The following is a 23,888-nucleotide window of genomic DNA, read 5'->3' on the forward strand; positions in this document are numbered from 1 at the left end:
TTGCCTTCTCCAATGAATTTGCACCCATAACTTGGCAAAGTAAATCAGACATAATCTCATGATTTTAGGTTCTAGTGAGGCAGAGATGGGTTCCTACCGGTTCGGCCCAGTTCGGCCGAGTAGGTAGTAACTCGGCCGCCCATGCACCTGAACCGGTTCTATTATCGGCGACGCCATCTTGATTTTTGGTACTGCGCATGTGTAGAACAATCTCCATTGCAGAAATGTAATTTTCCCCCTTTTCTAACGTTCTATGCATGCACAGACATTTTTAGGTGAAAATGCACATATGCATGGAGCAAATTTTTTGCGCACCGAACTGGCAGTAATGCCGGGAGCAACCCACCCCTGTAGTGATGTGTTTGCTTTTATAAGATCTAACACCTCTCTGTTAGTTACTCTGGCTGTCCATGGTATACCAGTAACTTATGCCAGCACCATAGTTCAAGGTGTCAATTCTTCTTCGATCAGCCATTCTTAGTGCTCAACTCTCATATCTATATATCATTATAGGCTGGGGTGGGATCCTACCAGCTTCACTACCGGTTCGCTGCATGCGTGTGCCTACACAGTTAAGAGAAAATTGAACTTCTGGATTGAAAACAAGGAAAAGAGCAAGGAAAACAGCTGTGGAAGCAGAAACAAAGGTTTGTACAATGCAGGGGCAGATGGGCCCACTTTCAAAGAAACAAAGAACCGCTTCCCTCTCGGCTTGAACTCAGAGCAACCAGTTCGGACTAACGGGTCCGAACCAGTAGAATTATCATCTCTGATTATGGGGAAGACTATTGCTCTAACCAGCCTGTTTTTATTTATATCAGTATCTCTGCTTTTCCAGATCTTATTCATGTTAATCACTGCAATGTGGCCTAAGGCACATTGTATTATTTTTTCAGTGGAACTGCCATTGTGAACAATTTGGGATTCAAGGAAGATAAATTCTTAAACTAATTCAATTTCCTCCTTATTGACTTTAAACGTCTCATGTCCACCTGCAGCTGTTGTCATTATCTTTGTTTTTCTGATGTTAATCCTACTTTTTTCACTTTCGTTCTTGATTTTCCAGATCATTTTTTCCAGGTCTTCCTTATTTTCAGCCAATATCTCAAATCCTATCTCAAATCACTTATGGTTCTTCCCCAAATCTTCAGTCTAACATCAGACAGTTCCAGATGTAATTTCTGCATGATCACTCCAGCATAAAGATTGAACAAAAAATGTGATAAAATACATCCCTGTCTAACTCCCTTACTGATCCTGAACCAGTCTGTTGCCAAAAAACCTTCTCACTGTTGCCTCTTGATCAGTGTAGAGTGACTTAATATGTCTGATCAGGTGGTTTGGACACCAAGATCATGCAAAGCTGCCCAAAGCTTACCAATAGTCCTCAATTTACAACCACAATTGAACCCCAAATTTATGTTGCTAAGTGAAAAATTTGTTAAGTGAGTTTTGCCCCATTTTATGACTTTCCTTGCCACATTTGTTAAGTGAATCACTGTAGCTGTTAAATTAATAACAAGGTTGTTAAGTGAATCTGGTTTTCCCATTGACTTTGCTTGTCAGAAGATTGCAAAAGGTGATCACAAGGAAAGGTGGTCACTACAACCATCATAAATCTGAGTCAGTTGTCAAGCATCTGAATGTAAATCATGTGGCCATGGGGATGCTGCAATGATCATGAGTGTGAAAAATTGTCACAAGGCACTTTTTTCTGTACTGTTGTAACTTTGAATAGTCACTAAGTAACCTGTTGTCAATTGAGAACTACCTGTATCATGTTCTACGCAGTCAAAAGCTTTTCTGTAATCGATAAAACACATCTTTTGATATTTGATAAGCCATCTAATATCAAGTGCTGCACCCCTTTCTAAACCAAATTAAACATCAGGTAACTTTTGATCAATGACATTTTGTAGCCCCAGTTTCATGATTTTTAACGGAATTTTGCTTGCATAAGTAATCAATGCAATTATACAGTAGTTGGAACAGTTTTGGGCCTTGCCTTTCTGCACTAATGGGATAAAAACAGATCTTTTCCAGTCCTGAGGCCATTGACATGTAGCCCATATCTCTTGAAACAGGGCAGTGATGATGTTAATTGGCACTGGTCTTAATAATTCTGCAGGTACTCCATCAATACCCAGGGTTTTCCAGTTTGGCAATTTCTCCATGGCCCATTTGACTTCCCCTTTCAAGATGTTTAGTTCTTTATTAATTGGGCTTTCAACGTTGTCATCTTGATGGTAAGTCAAACTGTTATAGAGTCCTTCTGTATATTCTTTCCATCTGTACTTGATCTTCTGCTGGTCACTTAATACATTCCTGCTGTGGTTTTTAAGAGTTCCTTGCCATGCTGAAAAGATGCAGCTCATCATTTTCACTACAGCAAACATGACCATAGTATGTCCCTTCCTATTAGCTCCTTCCAGATGTTGACACTGCTCCTTTCTCTGCCTATTTTTGCCTTTTCTGGCTTCATGTTAGAAAATTGCATTCAGCTTTTAAACTTCATCCTTATTACCTTTGCTTTGGCCATTCTTTGCTGATCAGCTATTTTGATGGTGTCATCACATAGTCACTTGTTTTTTCTCTTTGCTTTTTGGCATGACACATACCGTGTTTCCCCAAAAATAAGACAGGGTCTTATTTTCTTTTGACCCCCACAATAAGCACTTGGCCTTATTTTCAGGGAGGTCTTATTATTTTTGAGGTGCAGGAGGCGGTGAGCATGGTCACCTCATGGCTGCTGCTGTGTTGCAATATTTTCGGGGAGGGTTTATTTTCAGGGGGAGGGCTTATTTTAGCGTATGCGCTGAAAAGCCTGATTGGGCTTATTATCCGGGGAGGTCTTATTTTCAGGGAAAGAGGGTACTTTCCAGCAACTTCCGTGATGTTATCTTGGATCTCTCGTCACTGTTCATTTGGATCGTTCCTTTCTAAATTCACGAATGAATAAATATGAATCATAGTTGAAGAATTAGGGAGAGACAATTTGAGAGTCTAGGATTCAGATCACTCTAAGAGGCTCTTCACCATCCTCCCTAAGCCAGACATGACCTTGAGCATTTTCATGTCTTTCTTCAAGAGGCTTAAATTGGTGAGAAATCAAATGGATACAATTACCATCGTGTGTCTCCACTGTAGCCTGTAATTAATTGTAGCTTGACATAACATGGCATTAGCCACCTTCTGCTTCACTTCTTGATGAGATGAATTGACACTTTCAAGAGGCATGGAAGAACTAACATGCTAATGGCAGGCAGCAAGCTGGGGAAGGACAATATAAATGTAGAAAAGAAAGGGGGGGGGATGTAGTCATCAGATTTTACAAACACTAGTATCTCTAAAAAGGGCATGTGGTCTTTGGCCTCAATATAGACTCTACTGCCCTTCAGCTAAATGCAAAATTGAAGGCGACAGGGTAGAAATTGTCCGAGAGCAACATTTGGAAAGCCACAATTTCTGCATAATATAGACAAGATGTGTCTAGCAACACTGCCAATCTCTCTGCTGTTCTTCCCTACAGATGGTTACAACTCAGTCTCCTTACAATTAACCTCAGCATCATCGGCTTGGAAAAGAAAGCATACCGTAACCAACTTTGCATCTCCTTAGAAGGACAGAGAGAGTGATGTTTTTAATGGGCTTCTCTTTAATAGGCTTCAGGCTTGCCAATTAATTGCCAGTCAGCCAAGCAGCTGCTGAAGAGCAGCCTTTATTACCTCTTCCCCAGCACTGGGCTAATCTCTTTCAAGTGAACAGCTACATTATCCAAGCCAGTGGCTTCGTTCTCATTCTCGCATCAATAGGTAATTAAATCTCAGGCTGCAGGGCGCCAGCTGATCACCTTGCCCTCTCAGTAACTCTTGTTAACCCTGCTGTTGGTGTTGTTGGGGGAAGAGTGCCCTTCAATCCATCGGATTGGAATTGCTGACATAGCTTCCTTAGGAAGTCACAGCCACTTCTAGAAAGAGGCTGAAGGGTTAAACAAATGAAACCATAATAAAAACATGTCCCACTGGCTATCATTTTGTAAGCGAGCAGTTTTGTGTTACGTTCCTTTTCTCATGTTTTATTTCATGTACTTTACTCACTCGGTAAGTATGGATGCCCAATGACTTCCTAACTGAGGCCCTGCAACTTTCTTGGTGAGGTTTTTCAGAAGTGGCTTGTTCTTGCCTCCTTCCTAGGGCTGAGAGAGAGTGACTGGCCCAAGGATACTGAGCTGGCTTTGTGTCTAAGGCAGGGCTGTCAAACTCCCAGCCTGCAGGCCGGATGCTTCACATGCTGGCCATGTCTGGTTTAACGAAGAAGGGAAAAGTCCCAATATGTCACGTGACACCGCCATGATGACGTGAGTTTGACACCCCCAGTCTAAGACATGACTAAAACTCAGTCTCTTGGTTTCTAGTCTAGCTGTTTAACCACTACAGCAAACTGGCTGTCATTTTGGCTGCTCTGTTAATTTTTACATAAGGCACAATCTAACGAGCTTTTATCTTACAATAGGATTTTATATATAGTGCTAAGGAGCTTAATTAACCGTGGTTGGTTGGGTAAACCTCAATTGGCTGAATTTGTACCATAGATTAAGCTATAAATCAGTTTCCAACCTACAGTAATTGGATTTTCCTAATGCACAGCTAAACCCAAACTAAACGATATAATGGCTTAAAGTGATGATTACCCGATCAATATAAGAAGGGATTGTGAAAAGAAGCAATGCTGATTATGAAAACCTTCACACAGTTCCATAATTAGTATATAAGTGATGAATGACAGTTTAAATGACTTCCTCCAAAGACACTGAGTGGATCCATATACCATGTTAAGTCTTACTATGATTGGCTTGGCTTGGTGTGACATGTAAACCTACCATTGCAACACAGAGTTGTACGAACTAAATCAGAGCTTGAGTATAAAAAAATCTTTTTAGAAGGGGAAAAAAAACACCTAACTCGTCATGCAATGCATGAATCAAGTATGAAATTTGGAAAAACCTCCTCCATTCAATCAAGTTGCTCCTAGATGTAAACATTCTCCAATTTAGCGGCATAAGAAACAAATACATTAATTCTTTTAACCTTGGGAATATTGACAACTTCCAAGAAACTTGTAAAAAAAATCAGGTCTCTGCCTTTTCAAAAGTTAAGGAGCGATGAAGAATGCCTAAACATTTCAGAACTATCTCTGCAAATTCATACAAAGGTATGACAACAGCATAAACTTAATATTAATTAGTAAGGGATTTCCATATGAATGCTCTATATTTATCTGACAATATGTGCCACATGATGATGTCAATTTATTAGGGTTATTCCCCCCCCCCAATTATCATTCAAGGGATAATAGTCTTCTACAAGAGACTTAAAAAAAACAACCCCTTGTCTGAGTTACATTCACATTTATTTGTTGCCAGAGTGCTATAAAGGTTAGTCATTTGTGGCTTACTTGTATGGGACCCCTGTGGCTTTCGTAGTATTTGTAAGCAGGATAATCCTATTTGGATCATCTGAACATATGGGTCCTTACACCACCAGTGAGGTTTCTTCTTTATATTTACAATGATAATTGGGGTTTTTTTGGAATAAGAACACTAGATCTTTAATGCTAGTAGAATATTACTGTAAGACTATGCCCGATAATAACCTCAAAATATGCTCAAACATGTCTTTCTGTGGATGTATATATGAAATCTGGCCATTTTTCAGGAAATAAATGCTACTTTGAGGAAAGTTTTCTATGCCACATTCAAACCTGTTTGTGTGTGGTAAAAATAAAGACATCCTGAAGCAGAACCCACTTCCTGGTCAGCAACAATATTAAAATCTTTCATATTTGCCCCTTTTTTCAGGATGTTTATTTGCAGTCAACTATGTGTCTGTTTTTTTTTTTTTTTTAGTAATCTCCCTTATAATGGCTTAACTAAGCCCATCTGTGACTGGTGTGCTAATAAAGCGTAAATTGAAAATTTCTTGGAAATCACCTTGGATCAGAACAAATCATACTCTATGTGTTGAATGGATGGTAGTACCAAAGTTCCTCATGATTGACTAACATGTAGTTTGTAGCTGTCTTATTTTTTTTAGGTGGCGATCTATCTTGGGAGATCCTTAGCAATGTAAATATTTGATTGCTGGGAAAAAAAGCGGATTTGAGATGGTGCTTTTTGCATAGAAAATGACACTGAAAACAATGTAGATTCCATCCTTTAGTGAACATCTTTATGCAGTTTCTTTGGAAGCTCTGTTGTATTAGAATCGAACCGGATTATTTTTGTTCAAAATAAGGAAGCCACTCTGATAGAGTCCCTATGGAACGATCTCCCCGTTGAGATCCGGACCCTTACTACCCTTCCGGCCTTCCGCAAAGCGACTAAGACCTGGCAGTTCCGGCAGGCCTGGGGCTGTTGATTTATCCAGCCCCATCCTAAGTTATGAATGTTGTCGAATTTTTAATGTTGTTTTTATTATTTGTATGTCTCCCCCTTCCCTTTTTTTACCTGTAAGCCACCCTGAGTCTTCCGAGAGTGGGCGGCATACAAACCAAATAAATACAAATACAAATACAAATTTAAAGGAAACATGGAAGGGCTATGACAGTGTTGGCAAACGTTTTCGATGCCGAGTGCCAAAACGAGAGTCCAGGGAGTGGGGAGCACCGGAAACTAGAAGAGTTCTCTGGCAAGAATGTGCATGCTGGGAAGCTAAGCTTCCGGTTTCCGGCATGTGTGTGCTTGCCAGAGAACTGCTCTTCTGGTTTTCGGTGCTCCTGCATGTGCAAAGACTAGCTGGCCGGTGCACATATGCACGCTAGAATCCTGAAGAGCAACGTGCAACTGCTGGCCTGCCCGGAGAGATGGCTCTGTGTGCCACTTCCGTCATGCGTGCCATAGGTTTGTCGTCACAGGGCTATGAATTAGCTACTAAATCTGGACTTCAAATTTCTTGACAATCTCCAGCTACAGAAAATCCTTCCTCTCCACTATCATGAACAGAAAGATATAAACTGGCTGGCTTTGGAATTCTGGGAGTTGAAATCCACACATCTTAAAGTTGCCAAATTTGAAAAACACTGGTGTAATTAATAGTTGTCCTGCCTGTTTTAATATCTTCAATGGTACACATTAGGCTTATGAGCTTGTATAAATCATCTTTTGGATTAAATCAGGCGACCAAGCTTCAAAGCATCCAAATGATGGCCTGGATCTTTTCCCATGATTATTTTTGCTTCTTCAAATAGGCAGAAGTTTACGATCCTTCCTGGAAAAATAATAGATTTCATTTTATCACTGAGTGGCTTGTTATGAGACGATTAGTTCAAGAGGTGAAAGAACCATAAAACCATCCAAACTGCAGTTTGATTCTTTATTAAAAGGACCCGATGTGCCAGTTCAATGCTTTGTAAACCAGGCTTGGAAAACAATGTGCAAATAAAGGCATGGGGTGAGGTGGAGGGGATATAATGAAGACAGCTATAGCCAAGGAAAGAAGATAATCCAACAAAAGTGGAATGGTCACCCTTTTTCTCTTTCCCCCTTTTCCCCAATTATTCCTGGACTTCTTGCTCTGGCCCAAAACTCTGTTAGAAAAAAAATATGGCCGCTGCAGATCTTGGGACTCAATAGGCACTCTGTGTGTGTATATGTGTGTGTGTGTGTTTGCGTGTGTGTGTGTTTGTGTGTGTGTATATATATACTCTATTAGATGCTTAGAAACAAAAATAACTTTTATCTGACCCTTGCACTAAAATATTTTTTTTTTAAAAGCAAAAAAGGGAGAACAGTAACTTTCAATGTATTTTCCCCTCATTCAGTTCCACTCCCTCTCCTCATCCTAATATTTGTGGGTTGTGAATAATAATTATTTAAAAAAAAAAAAAACCCTTAAAAGAATATGGGGAGAAACTTTCCACTTCCATGGACCTGTAAAAGAGGTTTACTTTTGAACCAGAGGGGCAAACACTGCAATGAAGCCAAATAACAGCTCCCTGAAGTGATCCAATACAAAAGGGAGCTGTGCAGGATTGGGTTTCGCACATCTGCATCTCGTACCCAATACAGGCCCTGTCTGTATTTGGCTCTTCAAATTGCATTTGATTTGGACCAGGGTTTCTCTCTTTTCCTTCTTTCCTCCTTGCCCAGTGAAGTGAATGGGGGGGAGGGGGGGAAGGATCTGAGAAGACACAGGGGGGTGGAGACACCATCCAACCATGTGTGTATGTGGGGGGGGGGGTAGATGTCTTGAGGCTTGGTTGGATGCAGATGTGTACTTCTCCCACCATATGAGAGGAAGACCACTTTCAGTAGAGGAGATATACCAAGAGCACCGGTTGCCCGGTGACAGTATCACAATTCCTCTGAACGCTGCAAAATTTTCTCCAACCGTTCTCAAATGCGCTCTCTTCCATCATCACACAAAATGCACAGAAAGAAAACGATTACAGTACAGAGTCTAGTCAGCACCGTTGAGCTCAGCTAAATTCTGCATAGCCTCTGGCTGTGAATGGAAGAAGGTGGACCGAGTGTGGTTGCTGCTCCTCCCACTTAACCCCCCTCTAGTTCATTCAAAGGTAGGCATCAGTCTGGGAAGCCTTTCAAAGTTGTTCCAGCTCCCTGCAACTGCTGCCGTGGCCTGGCGTGGCTGTGGCGAGTCTCCGCAGTCTTCTTATTGGCCAGTTGCTAGCCACCAGGAGCGTATTCACATGGAGAAGTCCTTTGAGCCTCACCCTTGCATCTAGCATATAGAGAGCATTGACTGTAGCAATTTGACTGGCTCCTATTTACAGCTCGCAGAGCCCTAACCCGTTCCCCTCCGAGGAAAGCTTTGGTTGGAGAACAAAACAAACAAACAAATCAAACCCCGATAAACTATTCTGAGAAACATCAACTTACATTTTTTTTTCTCTTTCTAGAAAACTGATCTGCAGGGAGGTGTGACTATAATACCAAATGTCCTCTTAGCTTCGAGGCTCCCAGTTTTACCCTGTTGCCTTCCACCTTTCTTTCAACAATAGGCCTGAAAAACAAGCTGATCTCCTATTTTGCTCCAGATGTTCATCTGCGGACAGATGAATTCCTTTGAGGAGCACTGTGCAATATTAGAAACAGGAGCCGTCAGTGAATTCAAACTCAGATGCCTGATTGTCTCCAACATCATCACATTACTTCTGAAAAGTAACACTTCCGGACCCAAAAGTCATGGTTATTATTAAATCCATCCTTGTTTGTTGTTACCCCCTTTTTTCTTTTCTTCTTCTTTCTTTTAGACACATCAAACAAAGGAAGAAAACCCAGCAATAGGGGCTCTGGACCCCGGGGCAAGGCTACTGGGTGGTCGGTAAAGAGTGCTCTGCTGACTAGGTGGATTGACTGGAGTTTGTGGGGTTGGAGTCCTACTGGGTTTGGGTCGGAAGAGGCTGCCTTGTTGGGTACTGGTGCTGTTGGACAGAGGGCAATGGTCAGGATCCCCAGAGTCACTTTCTGTATAACTGTAGGCCTGAGCCCGGGAGATGCCCTTCTGCTGGCGCCTCCAGGAGTTGTAATAAGTTGGGTCGCTGATGTAATGGTTGACAAAAGAATGGGCTTTCTGATGGTTCTGATCCACTTCGTACTCACTGTCGCTTCCCTGTGGAGGGAGATGGAAAAAATTGGTAAGAGCAATACAAAACTGTTTCTCACACATCAATCAGTCTGTGAACACAGATCAATTATGTGAAATTTCTCTAGATATTTTTTAAAAAAGCAAGCTGGAAATTAGAAGTAACCACACAGAGAGAACTTTTCCACAGTATTATGCTATCTATGGATTTTTTTTTCTAGACAAAAATAATATAGTGTAGTGTAGCACTACATACTAACCAACACTATATCATTGTAACTTTGTTTGGCCTTTTATACTTTTATACTTTTCTATTACCGTGTCTATAATTTTATACTTTTATACTTTTCTATTACCGTGTCTATAATTGGGTTTTTATACTTTTCTATAATTGATTATTAGCTTTGATTATTAGCTACCTTGGGGATATTTTATATCAAATACATACTGTTACATTTACTTTTTAAAGTAGATTTACAGTTACAGACGGTTGGTTAGTTTGGAAGGAATAGTCTACTTTTCATTATTGCAATGGAAATCCTTTCCTTCCTTCAGGAGCTTACATCGCACTTACAACTTTCCTTTAAAGAACAACAAGTCCATGAGGCAGGTTAGACTGAGAGTAACAGGTCCAAAGACACCTATTAAGTTTCCATAACTGAATAGAATCTGGATCTCCCTGCTCCTCCCCCCCCGCTGCCCTACAATGCAATTTCAACATTGAACATTGCAGAAAACTGTGCAATCATTTGTCTATTAAAATGGTAATTTGGAAGGCTGTGCTCTAGTAGTGTACTGCAGCTGCAAAAAAAAAAAAAGGCAATGCAGCCCTAGGCTGCATAAAGAGAAGATTAGGGTCAAGGTCATGTGAAGTGTTAACACCACTTTATGAGGCCTTGGAAAGACCACACTTGGAATACTGCATCCAGTTTTGATCACCACAATATAAAAAAGACGTTCAGACTCTAGTCTAGAAAGAGTGCAGAGAAGAGCAACAAAGATAATGTTTAGCCTTCAGGAGACGGAAGGCTAAAACAAATGAAGAACTGAGTATGTCTAATTTAATGAAAACAAGCACTGGGGTGACATGATAGCAATGTTCCATATTGCCCATATTCTTCAAAGGGCTATCACAAAAATGAGGGGGGGTGTCCATCTATTTTCCAAAGCACCTGAGAGCAGGGCGAGAAGTCACATATATTTGGAAACTTATCAAAGAGCGATCCAACTCAGAACTAAGAATAAATTTCCCAACAGTAAGAACTTTCTAGTATTAAAAGTCATCTGCTGGTAACTGAATATTTATTCTCTGAGAACATCTGTATTTTAAAGAATGTTACAGAGGGAAAAAAGATAAAGAATTGAAGAGGGCAGGGCAAAGTTGGCACATTTCCCTCCTTTCAACTCTGCCTCTGTTCTCGTTAATTGAATTCAGTTTCTCCGCTTGCAGAAGCACAATAGAGATCTTTCATGAGAATCTCCCCCCCCCCCCGCCAGTTAGGGAAAAGATCAAATCGCAGGTTTCAGCTTGCTTAGAGCCCAAGAGTTTCTCAACGGTGGTACTCATCTGCACTAATTTCATCGGGGAGAAGGAAGTGGGAGACAAGAGGCTCTTGAAATCCAGGTGATTAAGAAAAGTGAAACCAAGGTGATCAGCAAAGAGAGAAAGAAAGACACTCTGTGCTCCCCCATGTCTAAAACAGAGAGATAGGAAGGGAAACGTGCAGGCCCCTTATATCCAAGATACCCGAAGCTAAGCAGCAATGGCCGGGACAATGAAATAATACAAATGGAAGATCAGAGGTGGTATTCAGCCAGTTTTGACAGGTTCTGGAGAATCGGTAGCAGAAATTTTGAGTAGTTCTGTGAACCGACAAATAGGCTGGCCCCACTGCCTCCCAGCCAATCTTCTTTTGTTGCCCTGAACAGGAGAATGGAGCTGGAAAGCAGGTTAGTGAGGTAGGAAGGGAATGGGGATTTTGCAGTATCCTTCCCCTGCCACGCCCACAATGCCACATCATGCCCACAAAGCCACACCCACAGATCTAGTAGTAATTTTTTTTTGAATCCTACCGCTGTTCTAGATCATACTGTAAACGAGCTTTTGATTATAAACTGGCATTTTTGCATTGCAAATCATTCATTAAGCCACTTTAGTACAATACAATACAATACAATACAATACAATACAATACAATACAATACAATACAATACAATACAATACAATACAATACAATCAATACAATACAATACAATACAATAGCAGAGTTGGAAGGGACCTTGGAGGTCTTCTAGTCCAACCCACTGCCTAGGCAGGAAACCCTATACCATTTCAGACAAATGGCTATCCAACATCTTCTTAAAGACTTCCAGTGTTGGGGATTCACGACTTCTAGTGTGCTCCTGCTCTATCATGTGTTTTTATATATTCTTATTTTAGAAAATGAAGGTAGTTATGACATTTCACAGAAAATATACTGTGTCTAGTCAGGTTTTTTTATATGTTGATGGCCAGTTATGTGTTATTAAAAGAAAGAGGAAGTGCATATGATAATTTTAAATACAGGTGCGGCATTAGAATACCTACCATTTTAAAAGTGGTACAATGTATTCCTTCATAATAGAAAAGACTGTGATCAGGTGACCTGTGTACCTGTTTAATCTGCAATTAACTGTGCCTATAGCCCTTGGATATGACTCTTCAATAGAGGGCTGTCTGCATTCAAACACAGAACTGTCTGGCCACACTAATTTTAGAGCACTTGTCATGAAAGTCTGTAGCCCTCAGTCTCGGGGGATTTGTGATCCTCTCTCCACTCCTTTAAAAGCAATGACATGTGCTTCACCCCACATTTACTACACTACATTTTACAGATTACCTTGGGGCCACCTCAGGTAGTCCTCAACATATAACCGATTGCTTAGCGACTGTTTGAAGTTACAAATAGATCTCCCTGAGGGTACTTATAACCTGGATTCAAAGTGTCATGTGACTGCACTTTGAGTTTCTAGCAACCGAACTGCATTTATATACATTTGCAGTATCCTGCAGGCACATGAGCACATTTTCATGGTTTTGCCAATAAAGGCAATTTATTTTCAATTTTCTGGTAACATCAGCCATAGAGGCTTCGATGGGTTCGCTTAACGACCATGGCATTGTCTTAAAGACCACAGCATTCACTTCATGACTGCCACAATAAAGGTTGTAAGATCAAGTTGGTCACACGACCAACCTGATTTACATCCATCATAATTCATGACTGTAAATGGGTAGGCTCCATTATGGTTATAATTCTAGGAGCACTTATGTGGTTCGTCTACATCAAGGATCATGCTAAATCAGTACAACTGTGCTTTCTGCAACATACCGTATTTTTCGGAGTATAAGATGTACCAAGATGTTGAGGCAAATTCAAAAAAAAGTTTTTGCACTCTGCAGACCTCCCAAAACCATTTTTTGTCAAAAAAAAGGGCATGCATAGCCTTTAAGAGGCTTATAGAGTGCTCCTGGAGGTTGGGGGGCCTTTTTCACCCATTTCTGCCCTCCCCAGCCCCCAAGAGCACTCTGGAAGCCTCCTAAAGGCAATGCACAGCCATTTTTGCAAAGGAGGAGGGGTTTCGGGAGGCCACAAATGCTGTATTCAGTGTATAAGATGCACTCAGATTTTCACTCTCTTTTTTGACGGGAAAAGGTGCATCTTATACTCCAAAAAATATGGTAAATTGCCCCCAGGAAATCCCGCAGCACTTTAGCGTTTTCAGATTCTTTCACAGATGCTCTCTGACATCGTGAGGAATTTGCTGAAGCCAAACCTAATGTAAAGAACAGAAATAGAAGTGTGCACAGTTCAGTGATCTGGATTTGAAAGGTGATGGAGGGCAGACAGGACACTAATACTAGCACGTTCTGATAGAAGCTGGATCTTCTCCTGGGCTCACAGGCCACTCCCAAAGATTAGGAATTAATTTAAGAAGGGGCTGACAGGTGCAACAGACCTGACTCCAAATCATCTTTTCCTCTTCAAATCCCTTTCACTGCGTGCCCTAAAAGAAAATGCTACAAGTTCAGTAAGATTTGAATTTAAGTAAGCTTATTTCAGAGCGCAGTCTTTATATGTACAAAGCTTGTTCCTATTGACATGGTTAAGTCTGACATTCATATCTGTCTTTGGGAGATAAGAATTTCTGTAGACAGTAACTGTCTAAACTCAATTCACTAATAGCTAAACATTTGCCAGCATGGTCGCTAGAATCTCTGTACAGGATTAAGGGATTATTTTTCATGAAGAAACTCCTTGATTTTAGCCAGCAATTCTGGAATCTTGCTGGAAAATTGTTCTTTTTGTCTGGGCTGGTTTCCCCCCCCCCCCCAACACTACAATTCAGACACTGTGACATATTTTTGTTAATCTGAATAAACTGGAGACCAATGCCTTTATAAAAAGCTCCTTCCAGAGCTTTGCTGATAGCTCCAAGGATATTTAGCTATGATATCCGGGAAGAATATGTGTGGAGAAATTTGCACCTAGATGTACTTCTGGCATGGGTATTTGTCTGTCCTAGCAGTTCTCTCTGCTAATTGCCCTTGGGAGGTGAGGAGGGCTAGTTGAGGGCCAGGCCGTTTGGCAAAGATTCTGTTCTTACACAAAACAGGACAAAGGAACCGTTTTGCCACAGCCTGCCAGGGTTGCCAACTCCTGTTAGCCTCTGAATTGCTATGCCTGTCGCCATTGGTAACAGTGCAAGGAAAAGAAAGGCCTGGCTGTAAGACGGCCTGTGTCCTGAGTTTTTGAGACAGATGTCCCTGTACTCCTCCCTTGGTACTCAGCTGCCTCTGCTGATCACCATTCCTTTCCCCAGAAGGATGCGTAGAACATACATCAGCAACTCAAGGAACATTTTAATCCTAGTATTAAAACAGTTCCATGTTTTAGTTTTTTAAAGCTAGATGCTTGCTGCAATGACACTGCATGCTTACTCTTGTAAACATCAGTCTGGACTCTTAAGGGGAAAGGAAGTATGTATGATTAAAATCAGTGGTGAAAATCATTTTTTTTTTTACTACCAGTTCTGTGGGCGTGACTTGGTGGGCATGACAGGGGAAGGATACTGTAAAATCCCCATTCCCTCCCCGCTCCTGGGGCCAGCCAGAGGTGGTATTTGCCGGTTCTCTGAACTAATCAAAATTTCCGCTACCAGTTCTCCAGAACTGGTCAGAACCTGCTGAATTTCACCCCTGATTAAAATATTATACAATTCATACTCAGGACTGAAACAGGCAGGTTGATGTCCAATAAGCCCCTCGCCCAGGAACTAGGGCAGGGGTCATCAACCCCCTCTTTCATCCCTCTGCTGAGGCTCCCTGTCACTCAAATTATATGTCACAACTGTCAATGTGCAACACCCACAGGCACACAATTTATTGAGCTTTTTGACCCCTTTTAGGTTTTGTGGCTTCCGATGTTTTATTTTATGTGAGAAACGGATCCAAATGGCTCTTTGAGTGTTTAAGGTTGCCAACCCCTGAACTAGGGAAATGGCTGACTTCTTTCTCTGATTAGCCTCCTGTATATAGAACTTGTGATTTTTAGAGAAACCTACTTAACAAACAGCACTCTCAACGGTATCCTGGACAAGTGAACCAAGAGTGCATATGTACCTGGTGGAGGGCAACTGGAAATGAACACTTTTTAAAAACACCCATTTGTTTCACAGCGTTCCATTCCTTAAAACGAATCTCTAAATCTAATGTCTGGCTTGTTTTGGGCTTCATCAATCTGTATTAAACAGCCCTTGCTGGCACCCAGCTTTTTGGCATGTGCTGTGGTAAAAACCATACAAAACAAACAGACATCTGTTTTACCCTTGAGCATAACCAACCCTCAGAGTAAATCTACACGAGAGCTGTGAAAACTTGAGATAAGGAAATCTAGTATTTAAGCAGGGCTGCAGATGGAGAGAGATAGAATGCAGAGTTAGAATCTAGTCAAAACTATACCAGCTGAGTCACTAGTTTTGGAGGAAACTGATCACAGAACAATAAGAACCATCAGAGTTACTTTGTGTGGAAAAGCTGGTGGAAATAATTTTTTCTAGTGGGTAAATTACCAAGCTTCTCTATTCGAACAATCCAATCTATTAAAAGCTATTTTCTGGTCACAGAGAACCAGACTTCTTCTAGCAATAAATCTAGTAGACTACTTCAGTTGGGGCAAGCGCAGGGAAGTCAGTGAAGTGAAACACTTGTTGTGTCCAATGTAATTCTCTGATCATATCATTTTGTCACAATTCAGCAGGGGTGGGGTGGGGGTTATCACCTATGGCAAAAGTTTGTTTTGGGGGTGTCTTTATACCCCTTAAGGGGACATGGACCTTTTTGATCAGAAAGGTCGGCAGTTCAGCGGTTCGAATCCCTAGTGCCGCGTAATGGAGCGAGCTCCTGTTACTTGTCCCAGATTCTGCCAACCTAGCAGTTTGAAATCATGTAAAAAATGTAAGTAGAAAAATAGAGACCACATTTGGTGGGAAGGTAACAGTATTCCGTGTGCCTTCAGTTTTTAGTCATGCTGGCCACATGACCACGGAGATGCCTTCGGACAGTGCTGGCTTTTCAGCTTTGAAACAGAGATGAGCACCGCCCTCTAAAATTGGGAATGACTAGCACTTATGTGTGAGGGGAACCTTTACCTTATGCCTCTTAAGATCCCTGTAAGTTCAGTTTGGAATGCATGTGCTCAGTCCACTTAAAATGGGCTTTGTGACATTCCTAAGACTCTCTCTGGTATTGCATCCCAAAGCTTCTCCCCTTCCAGCCTCACTTACTTGTGAATCAGAGATTTCTGAAGGCTTCTCGGTAAGGCTGCTGCTCTCGGCTGGAATTAGGTCATTGTACTTGGTGACATCTTCATCTGAGTAGTGCAGTGAGCCTGGGCTGGGCCGTGGTGGGGACCTTGGGAGAGACACAGAAACTCTGAGATATCATTCAAAAGGAAGTCTATTTTGAATGAGAGAGCAAGCGGCCGCTCCCAGATTTGCTTACCCCCCCTCCCACTTCTTCTCACGAGGTTGGAAGCCTTTGGTACCTTGTATATATCCCGTTCTTCCTGCAGAAGGAATTTTTTACTGACATGCGGCGATTGTTCAGTTCTAGAGCAGGGAAGCTGCTCTCATCCAGGCTGACCATTTCACCATGGCTCAGTGCATTTGACTTGGAGTTGCTCCCTAAAATGGGCAGAGGGAAGCAAGAACAGAAGCTGTTACTATTTTGGAGTATTTTTTTAGAGCACAGAAAGAAGCTTCTGCCAAGCTCCTTTCTCTCCCAAAGAACAAATTTCAGAAGTTTGTCCTGAACTTTCTTGATTTTTTTAATTGTGAGTCATCAGCGGAAAAACAAGACCTAGCTCCCCTCCATGAGTTGCCCTTGGATCCTTTATGCTGAGCGAGGGAGATCAATGTCCCCGTTAACACAGCGTAAGGCACCATTTCCTTACATTGTTCATACATACTTTGCACCCAGGACAACATTTTGTACTATAATTTGAATAGAATTCTCACACTATTTCTTATTGTTTACCTCTTCTTGATCCTACACGGGAATAATATAGGGCAATTCGAGTAAATAGGAATTTGCTAAATGGAATTAAGGATTTAGTTCAAATACTTTTTTAAAAAAGGGAATCAACATTAACTTCCTAATTAAACCCAAACCATTAATTGTCTCTCAATATTCCCAATCCTGAAATATGGGTGCTGAGCCCTTTTGGGATTCCTAGCATTTACCTTGCCCATAAGGGGATTTGAGGAAAGATCCCATCCCAGCAATAAAAGCTTTCCATAGCTATTTTAAAGAGTCAATCCATAGTAACTTTTGCTCCTGGCCTCTCAGAGAACTACGACCAAAATTATGGAGCACTAGAGCCAGGCAGTGGAGATGTTGCTCTGTGGTATACAATGGATTTCATACAAAGCAACAGAAGAATGGTGAATTCACACAGAGTAGTTTCTGCTTTAGGAAAGTTTTTGCAGGAAGAGGGGAAAAACTGATAGGTGAGTGCAAACTTCATTGGCTATGTTAAGAATTGCTTGAGGATTTTTTAAAGCTAAATTCTAAAGCATTCAGGTCACCTACAGCAAACTTTTTACGTGTGACTTATCTTTAGAAGAATGCAGTGTTCATCACAGAAGAGGTTCAGGAATGTAGTTAAATGGGATTGGATAATATGGTCACAAAGTCAATGGCTTTGATTAGGATTGCTAATTCCCTATTAGGGATGGGTTTAACAGGGAGAACTCCTGTGTAATCACTGAGATAATTTTACACAGCATTTTGCTGACAGAAATGCTAACATCTTGAATCTTGCATTTGAAGGCAACCCAGGTACTGCAACTGGGGCAAAATGCAATGGTTTGGTATCTGATGGATATTATTTATCCTAAGCAGATTATACAGCTACTTTGGGTTGTACATTGGTTACCAGTTGGTTTTGAGTCAAAATAATGGCTTTGATGTATAAAACTTTATACGGTTTGGTACCTGCTGAGTTACATTCTCCCATCCAAATTGTCCTGGCCAGTATGTATTTCCCAAGAAAAACTTTTGATCACACCACACTTTTATAAAATAAGGGGAATGGAGACCAGGTGGTCCCACTTTTCAACTGCTGTGTCAGCCTTATGAAATACCATCCCCTTACAATTAACATTTGCTCCACCCCTTCTCATGTTTTATAAGCTATTGAAGATGATACTTTTCCAAAAATGGTTAAATAGTTATCTTTATATTTATCCTGGATATTTAAATTGGTTTTTGCTAATTGCTTGCATGCTGCTGTGAATTTGTACCAATTTGGTGGCACACAAGCTGGCTGGCTGGCTGGCTGGCTGGCTGGTTGGATGGATGGATGGATGGATGGATGGAGATTTGATGTGTAATGCCCTCAATGGAAAATACCTGTTTATTGCAAATGAAGTCTTGAGACTATGTTGGTACTCACCTGAATCAGATTTCTTGGCATATTTCTTGCTCTGCCCGCGAATGATAAGGACAAAGACTAGGAGGAGGATGAAGATGAGTCCCACCAAAGCAATGACCACCAGAAACCACCATTCTTCATAGAAGGGATTGGCTTTTTGAGCTGGGAAAACAGGAAGAGGAATCAAGTAATCTCTTTCCTATAAGGATGCCTATGCCCCAGGCACATTGTTTCCGATAGCTTTTACTTAAAAGTTAGTTCAAAGCATGCTGGCATGGAAGAAGCTGGATTCTATCCTTCATACCTGACACTGAAGGGGATGGACTGCTAGGCGTCCCATAGCCGTAGTCATTGACGGCAATGACTCGAAAATCATAGCTGACACCCTGCTTCAGGATATCCATGCTGAAAGTGTAAGAAGTTACTTCTTTGGGAATATCCTTTATGAGAATGTCCCACAGCCCCTCATCTGGAAGAGAAAGATATCAGTAAAGTTGCAATATTAAATGCAAAAAAACAGGAATACACAATACACGTCAAACGTAGGAGAATGTTGTCCTGTGGGCTGGAAAATGACTCTAGGGTTCCAATTCTAAAAAATAATGACAGAAAAACACAAGCAATTTGTTTACACAATTAATTGTGGCATTTGTTTGATTTGTACAGCAGAAATCTTTACTTTTTTAAAACACTTGTATGTTACATACCATTTATCCAAAATATTCTTGCATGCAGAATAGATAGATATATAGGTATTAAAAATATTAAAAGGAATGCCAATTCCAAAGAGCAGTGAGCAGAGTCCCACAATGGTTGTGAAAATGCCATTGCATAGCAGGTTCAGAGTTATCTAGGAAGATTTACTTTTAATTAGTTGCAGTTGCAACCGGTTCAGAATATAGATCACGTTGTCTCCTCAAATTGTGTAATTCACAGAAGATGCCCAGGGATGTCTTAGATGGAAGATTTACCTTATAAAGTCACTGGAACGTTTTAGAATTTCTGCTGATTTTAAGCATCAAAGAGTTACAAAGAGCATGCGCCTGTATATTTGATCTATATGGCAGTAGGAAACATATTTATATGATTTATGTGTTATCTGCATTGTACCCCTGTCTACTGAAGCATCATGGTATTTAGATTATGCATTCTTTATTGGAGGACTGCCTTTTAGCTCTAGTAGCCAGATTGATTGCTGCACATGATTAACCGGCACCAACATTACAAATTAATTTGTGGGGCTTCTATTTACCCATGGAATAAATGCCATGGAGATGGAAAATAAAGTTCTGTCCCAGTCTTTAGAAATCCTGATTAATTTCTTCAGATTAACTTCCTTTTCTTGTAGAGATCCTTGGTCTTTTCTATGGTCCTCTTAAGTTCCTGCTTTTACAGGCAGTCGCTATGACCACAATTGAGTCCAACATTTCCATTGCTAAATGAGACAGCTGTTAAGTGAGTTTTGCCCCATTGTATGACCTTCCCTGCCACAGTTGTTAAGTGAATTGTTACAGTTGTTAAATTAGTAACACGGTTGTTAAGTGAATCCGTCAGCCCCCTGTTGACTTTGCTTGTCAGAAGGTGGCAAAAGGAAAGGAGGAGCCAATGTCACGATGAGACGACGTGTGATCTCAATGCTCTGAGATCACCATCAATACTTTTGCCGCTGGGTGGTCCAAACGGACCTAAACCGTCCCACAGAGACAGTGAACAGGAAGAATACATCTTGCTGATATCAGGGACATCGATCCAAGAGAAGTTCTTCAAGCCAGTGACAAAAAATCCAGCCATTAGGCTGATGAAGTTGGGACGGCTCCAAAACGGAAGGATACGGAAAGAGAAAGTGTTTCTAGCTGGTGAGGAATTTTTACTGTTTTAAAAAGAGACTGCCTATAAAAAACTTAAAATTAATTTAAATTGGAGAACAGAAGAAATAAGCGGCAGAATTAAATTTGGAATGGTGTTGGACAGTGGGTTATCTTACTTTTTAAATACTATCTTCATGGATGGAATTTATGCAAGCCTTTTAAAATGAATGGATTAAGTTTTCTTCTATTTTTTTTTCTTTTATTATTCTTTGTAACCTATGGAGTAAAATTCTCCTCGTTCATTACTGTGGGTGTTCTTCTAACTCATTCAAGAATCAGACTTTTTTTTAAACTTGAAATACAAAAAGATACAAAAAGAAACAAAGAAAATTGCAACAATAACACTGCTACTCGGAGGCTGGAAGGTTTGTGTATTGGAAATGAAACACTCTTACTTTTCTCACTGATTATCCTGGCTTGGCACTCCAAGGTCTCACTGCTTGTTTATAGAGAGTGATAAGAAGAAAAGCATACAGAGGTCCTTTGGAAATATATCTTTAACCAGAGAAAAGTGAAAATAAAACATTATTGTGAATCTATGCTTAATTTTGTTAACCTTGTTAACCTTCTAGAGCAGCAGTGTTTGTTAGCTGGAGATAATGGCACAATTTCAACAGCAGAAAGAAACTTTAAATCTGCAAAAGATATTCTCAGAAATACAGAAATTATCAAATACATATGAGAGAGAAGAAGTTGGAAGACTTAGAGCATTTAACAGCAAAATATGATGAAGAAGTTGGGGATGTTTATCAAGTGGAAAAAGTGATGGTTAAAATCCTAAAAATTGAAGAGGAAAATGAATATAAAGAAATTAAATTTGCTGATATTTATGGTGATTGGTTTGTCTCTGAAAATGGAAAGAGTGGAATACTGAAAGAGGAACTAAATGGAGGGGAAATTTACCCCAGATGGCAAGATACAGAAGAAGAAAAAACAAAAGAATTTATGAATTTAAAGAGAGAAATTTTATTAGCAATATCATTGATAACACTACCGACAATAAGCTGATTAAGGAAACAGAAGAAGGGCATCAAAATTACATGAGAGATTTTATAAGCAAGGAGTTGCTAAGAGGAGTCCAACTTAGTTGATTAAGGAGATGATTAGAGGACTGACACCACAAATGGCAGAAGATATGAGACTGTTTTGCTACTGGAAAGATACAGGATGATAGATGGAAGAGTATAATTTAAAACTAGTTAAACTTAGTGAAATTTAGTGACAATAGATATAAAAATAATTGATAATGTTAATAATGTATACAATGTGTAGTGTTATGATAAGTAATAATTGGATATGAATATTGAATGGTACCCATGAAAGGAAGATTAGAAATCCTTTTGGATTATATATAAAGGTTAATAAAAAAGAACTAAGTTAGATACAGTTAAAGTTTTGATTATTAGGGGAAAATGTTATGATACAGGATATAGTTAAATAAAGGAGGGATAATGATAACAATGTATATATAGGTATGGGTACAACATAAGGAAACTGGATGTAAATTGTAAACAGTGATTTGGAAAGGAGGATTAGAAAATTTTGTTATTAAATATTATGGATGTTTAGCTAGAATAGGACATAAGGATTCAGTGTTAATGGAGGATTTTAGAAATAGTAAATGAAATGCCGTATGTGGTTATGTATTAAATCATGGTATATTTTATGATGATGGACGTTTAAACAATTATAGTCAAATGAAAATGGAGGTATGATGATGATCCCAGGCTATTGTAACTTTGAACAGTCATCAAACGAATGGGTCGAGCACTATCTGTACTTCCTCCCAGGTTAAACACTTTATTTTTCCCTGGCCATCCTTTGTATGATGTGTCAACCACTAGAACGCTGAAAGCACTAGGTAGAGTGCTACAAATCATTTAAATGTTTTTTTATAAAAGCAAAATGATGCTGGTTCAACTTTAGAGGTATGAGTTGCATTTGGTCTCTATTGAATTGAATTATTCCTTGGTCTTTCTTGGTACTGTAGTTCTTTCTGTTGTACTAGCCAGACTTCAAAATCCCACTTGCATATTACACGGAGAGGAGGCAATATTTATTTTCTCCTGAAAATCCAGAGTGGCATCCAAATTTAAATAGGTTGCATTCCAAGGAGTTTACACTCTAAAAATTGATGGGAGTGCTAAAGACAATGGGAGGGAAGAGGAACACACAGAAATGCTGAAATGTAATTTGATTTCTCTAGGAAGGGGGAAAAATCCATAATGACTTCATTGGGGGAAAAAAAAGAACCATAAAGAGGGATTTGTATAAAAAGAGAAAATTCAAGGTAGTTCGGCCGAGAGAGAGATTCAGGACAAATGAAGGTGAGAATGGAATTAGAAAGGAAAATTATGAAGCAGGAAATCCAAAGACAGGGGTATACAGGGTGAAAACATCAGAAGACCAATTATGACTCATTTCACATATGATGCTGTCAAGTCTAATGGTGACCTGTTTCATACAGGAGGCTAAAATGATGTGGGTTTTTTTTTAAAAAAAAAATATAATTATATCTATCTACTAATATGGCGCTGCATCTTTGTTCAGTTTTGGTTCCTTTGGCTGTGTACAATATTAGCAACATTTAGATGTGCACAGAAATAATCCAATGTAGATATTGGTAATTTTCTGTGTCAGGATAAGTACTGTCAGTCTTTCAACATTCTTTGATAAGCGTTCTAGACTTAATGATAATTAATAACCTCCATGCCCAGACATCTCCTCAATTTGAGGTCTGTGAAAGACAGTTATTTGCAGCAGCTTCATTAAAAAGGAAGCCCAAGTCTATTTCACAGCAGTTAGGTGATTTATGTCCTTGTATGTACCTAGCTCCTGGTCTCTGGGTTCATCAATCATCCCTTTTAGCTGAACATTTCATTCCCGGACTTATCCTCTTATAAGATGGAGAAAGGAGCAAGCTGAGTATACTCACTGTATCCTTTTGGAGAGGAAGACTCCCCAAAAGTAAATCAATTCAATGAGATTTTCGGCTGGAAAGAGGGAAATGCATCAATGGGGGAAAAGTCCCTTTAATTTTTCATTCCACATTATGGAGAGATATATTAAATTCATGTATTCAGAGGGAAGTTCCCAAGTTCCCAAGTCTGGATATCCAGTTTCAAATTACTCAAGGAGCTCACAACTGTTATGACATCAAGAACTAGAAGAGGTAATTTCCAAAATGTGCATAGCTAGAATAACCATGCTATGAAAGAATGACTAATGTGCTCTAAAGAATATTAACACCTTATATGAATACATGATGTTACCCATGGAAGAAACTGACCTTTGTTTAATTTACTATTTTTGTCTAGTTTTTCCATAAGGAAAATAATAATTCCATCTCATCTCTTCTTTGACTACATTATTCAATCACTTTTGATCCAGAGGTAGCAGAAGAACACACCCAAATAAATTACTCATTTAGAGATCTTCTGGA

General features: G+C 40.0%; 1 protein-coding gene across 1 annotated transcript in view; it reads right to left on the reverse strand.

The window, feature by feature from the left end:
• Nucleotides 1-7,875: 7,875 nt before the first annotated feature.
• SDK2 (sidekick cell adhesion molecule 2) overlaps nt 7,876-23,888 on the reverse strand; it is a 186,716-nt gene continuing 170,703 nt past the window's right edge. Inside the window, 5 exon segments of the mRNA XM_032208636.1 lie at nt 7,876-9,629; nt 16,429-16,576; nt 16,689-16,827; nt 18,600-18,740; nt 18,883-19,047. Of these exon segments, the coding sequence (XP_032064527.1) occupies nt 9,276-9,629; nt 16,429-16,576; nt 16,689-16,827; nt 18,600-18,740; nt 18,883-19,047 (947 nt within the window). The 3' untranslated portion in view covers nt 7,876-9,275.

This window comes from Thamnophis elegans, chromosome 2 (assembly GCF_009769535.1).
Source record: "Thamnophis elegans isolate rThaEle1 chromosome 2, rThaEle1.pri, whole genome shotgun sequence".
Lineage (NCBI taxonomy): Eukaryota > Metazoa > Chordata > Lepidosauria > Squamata > Colubridae > Thamnophis > Thamnophis elegans.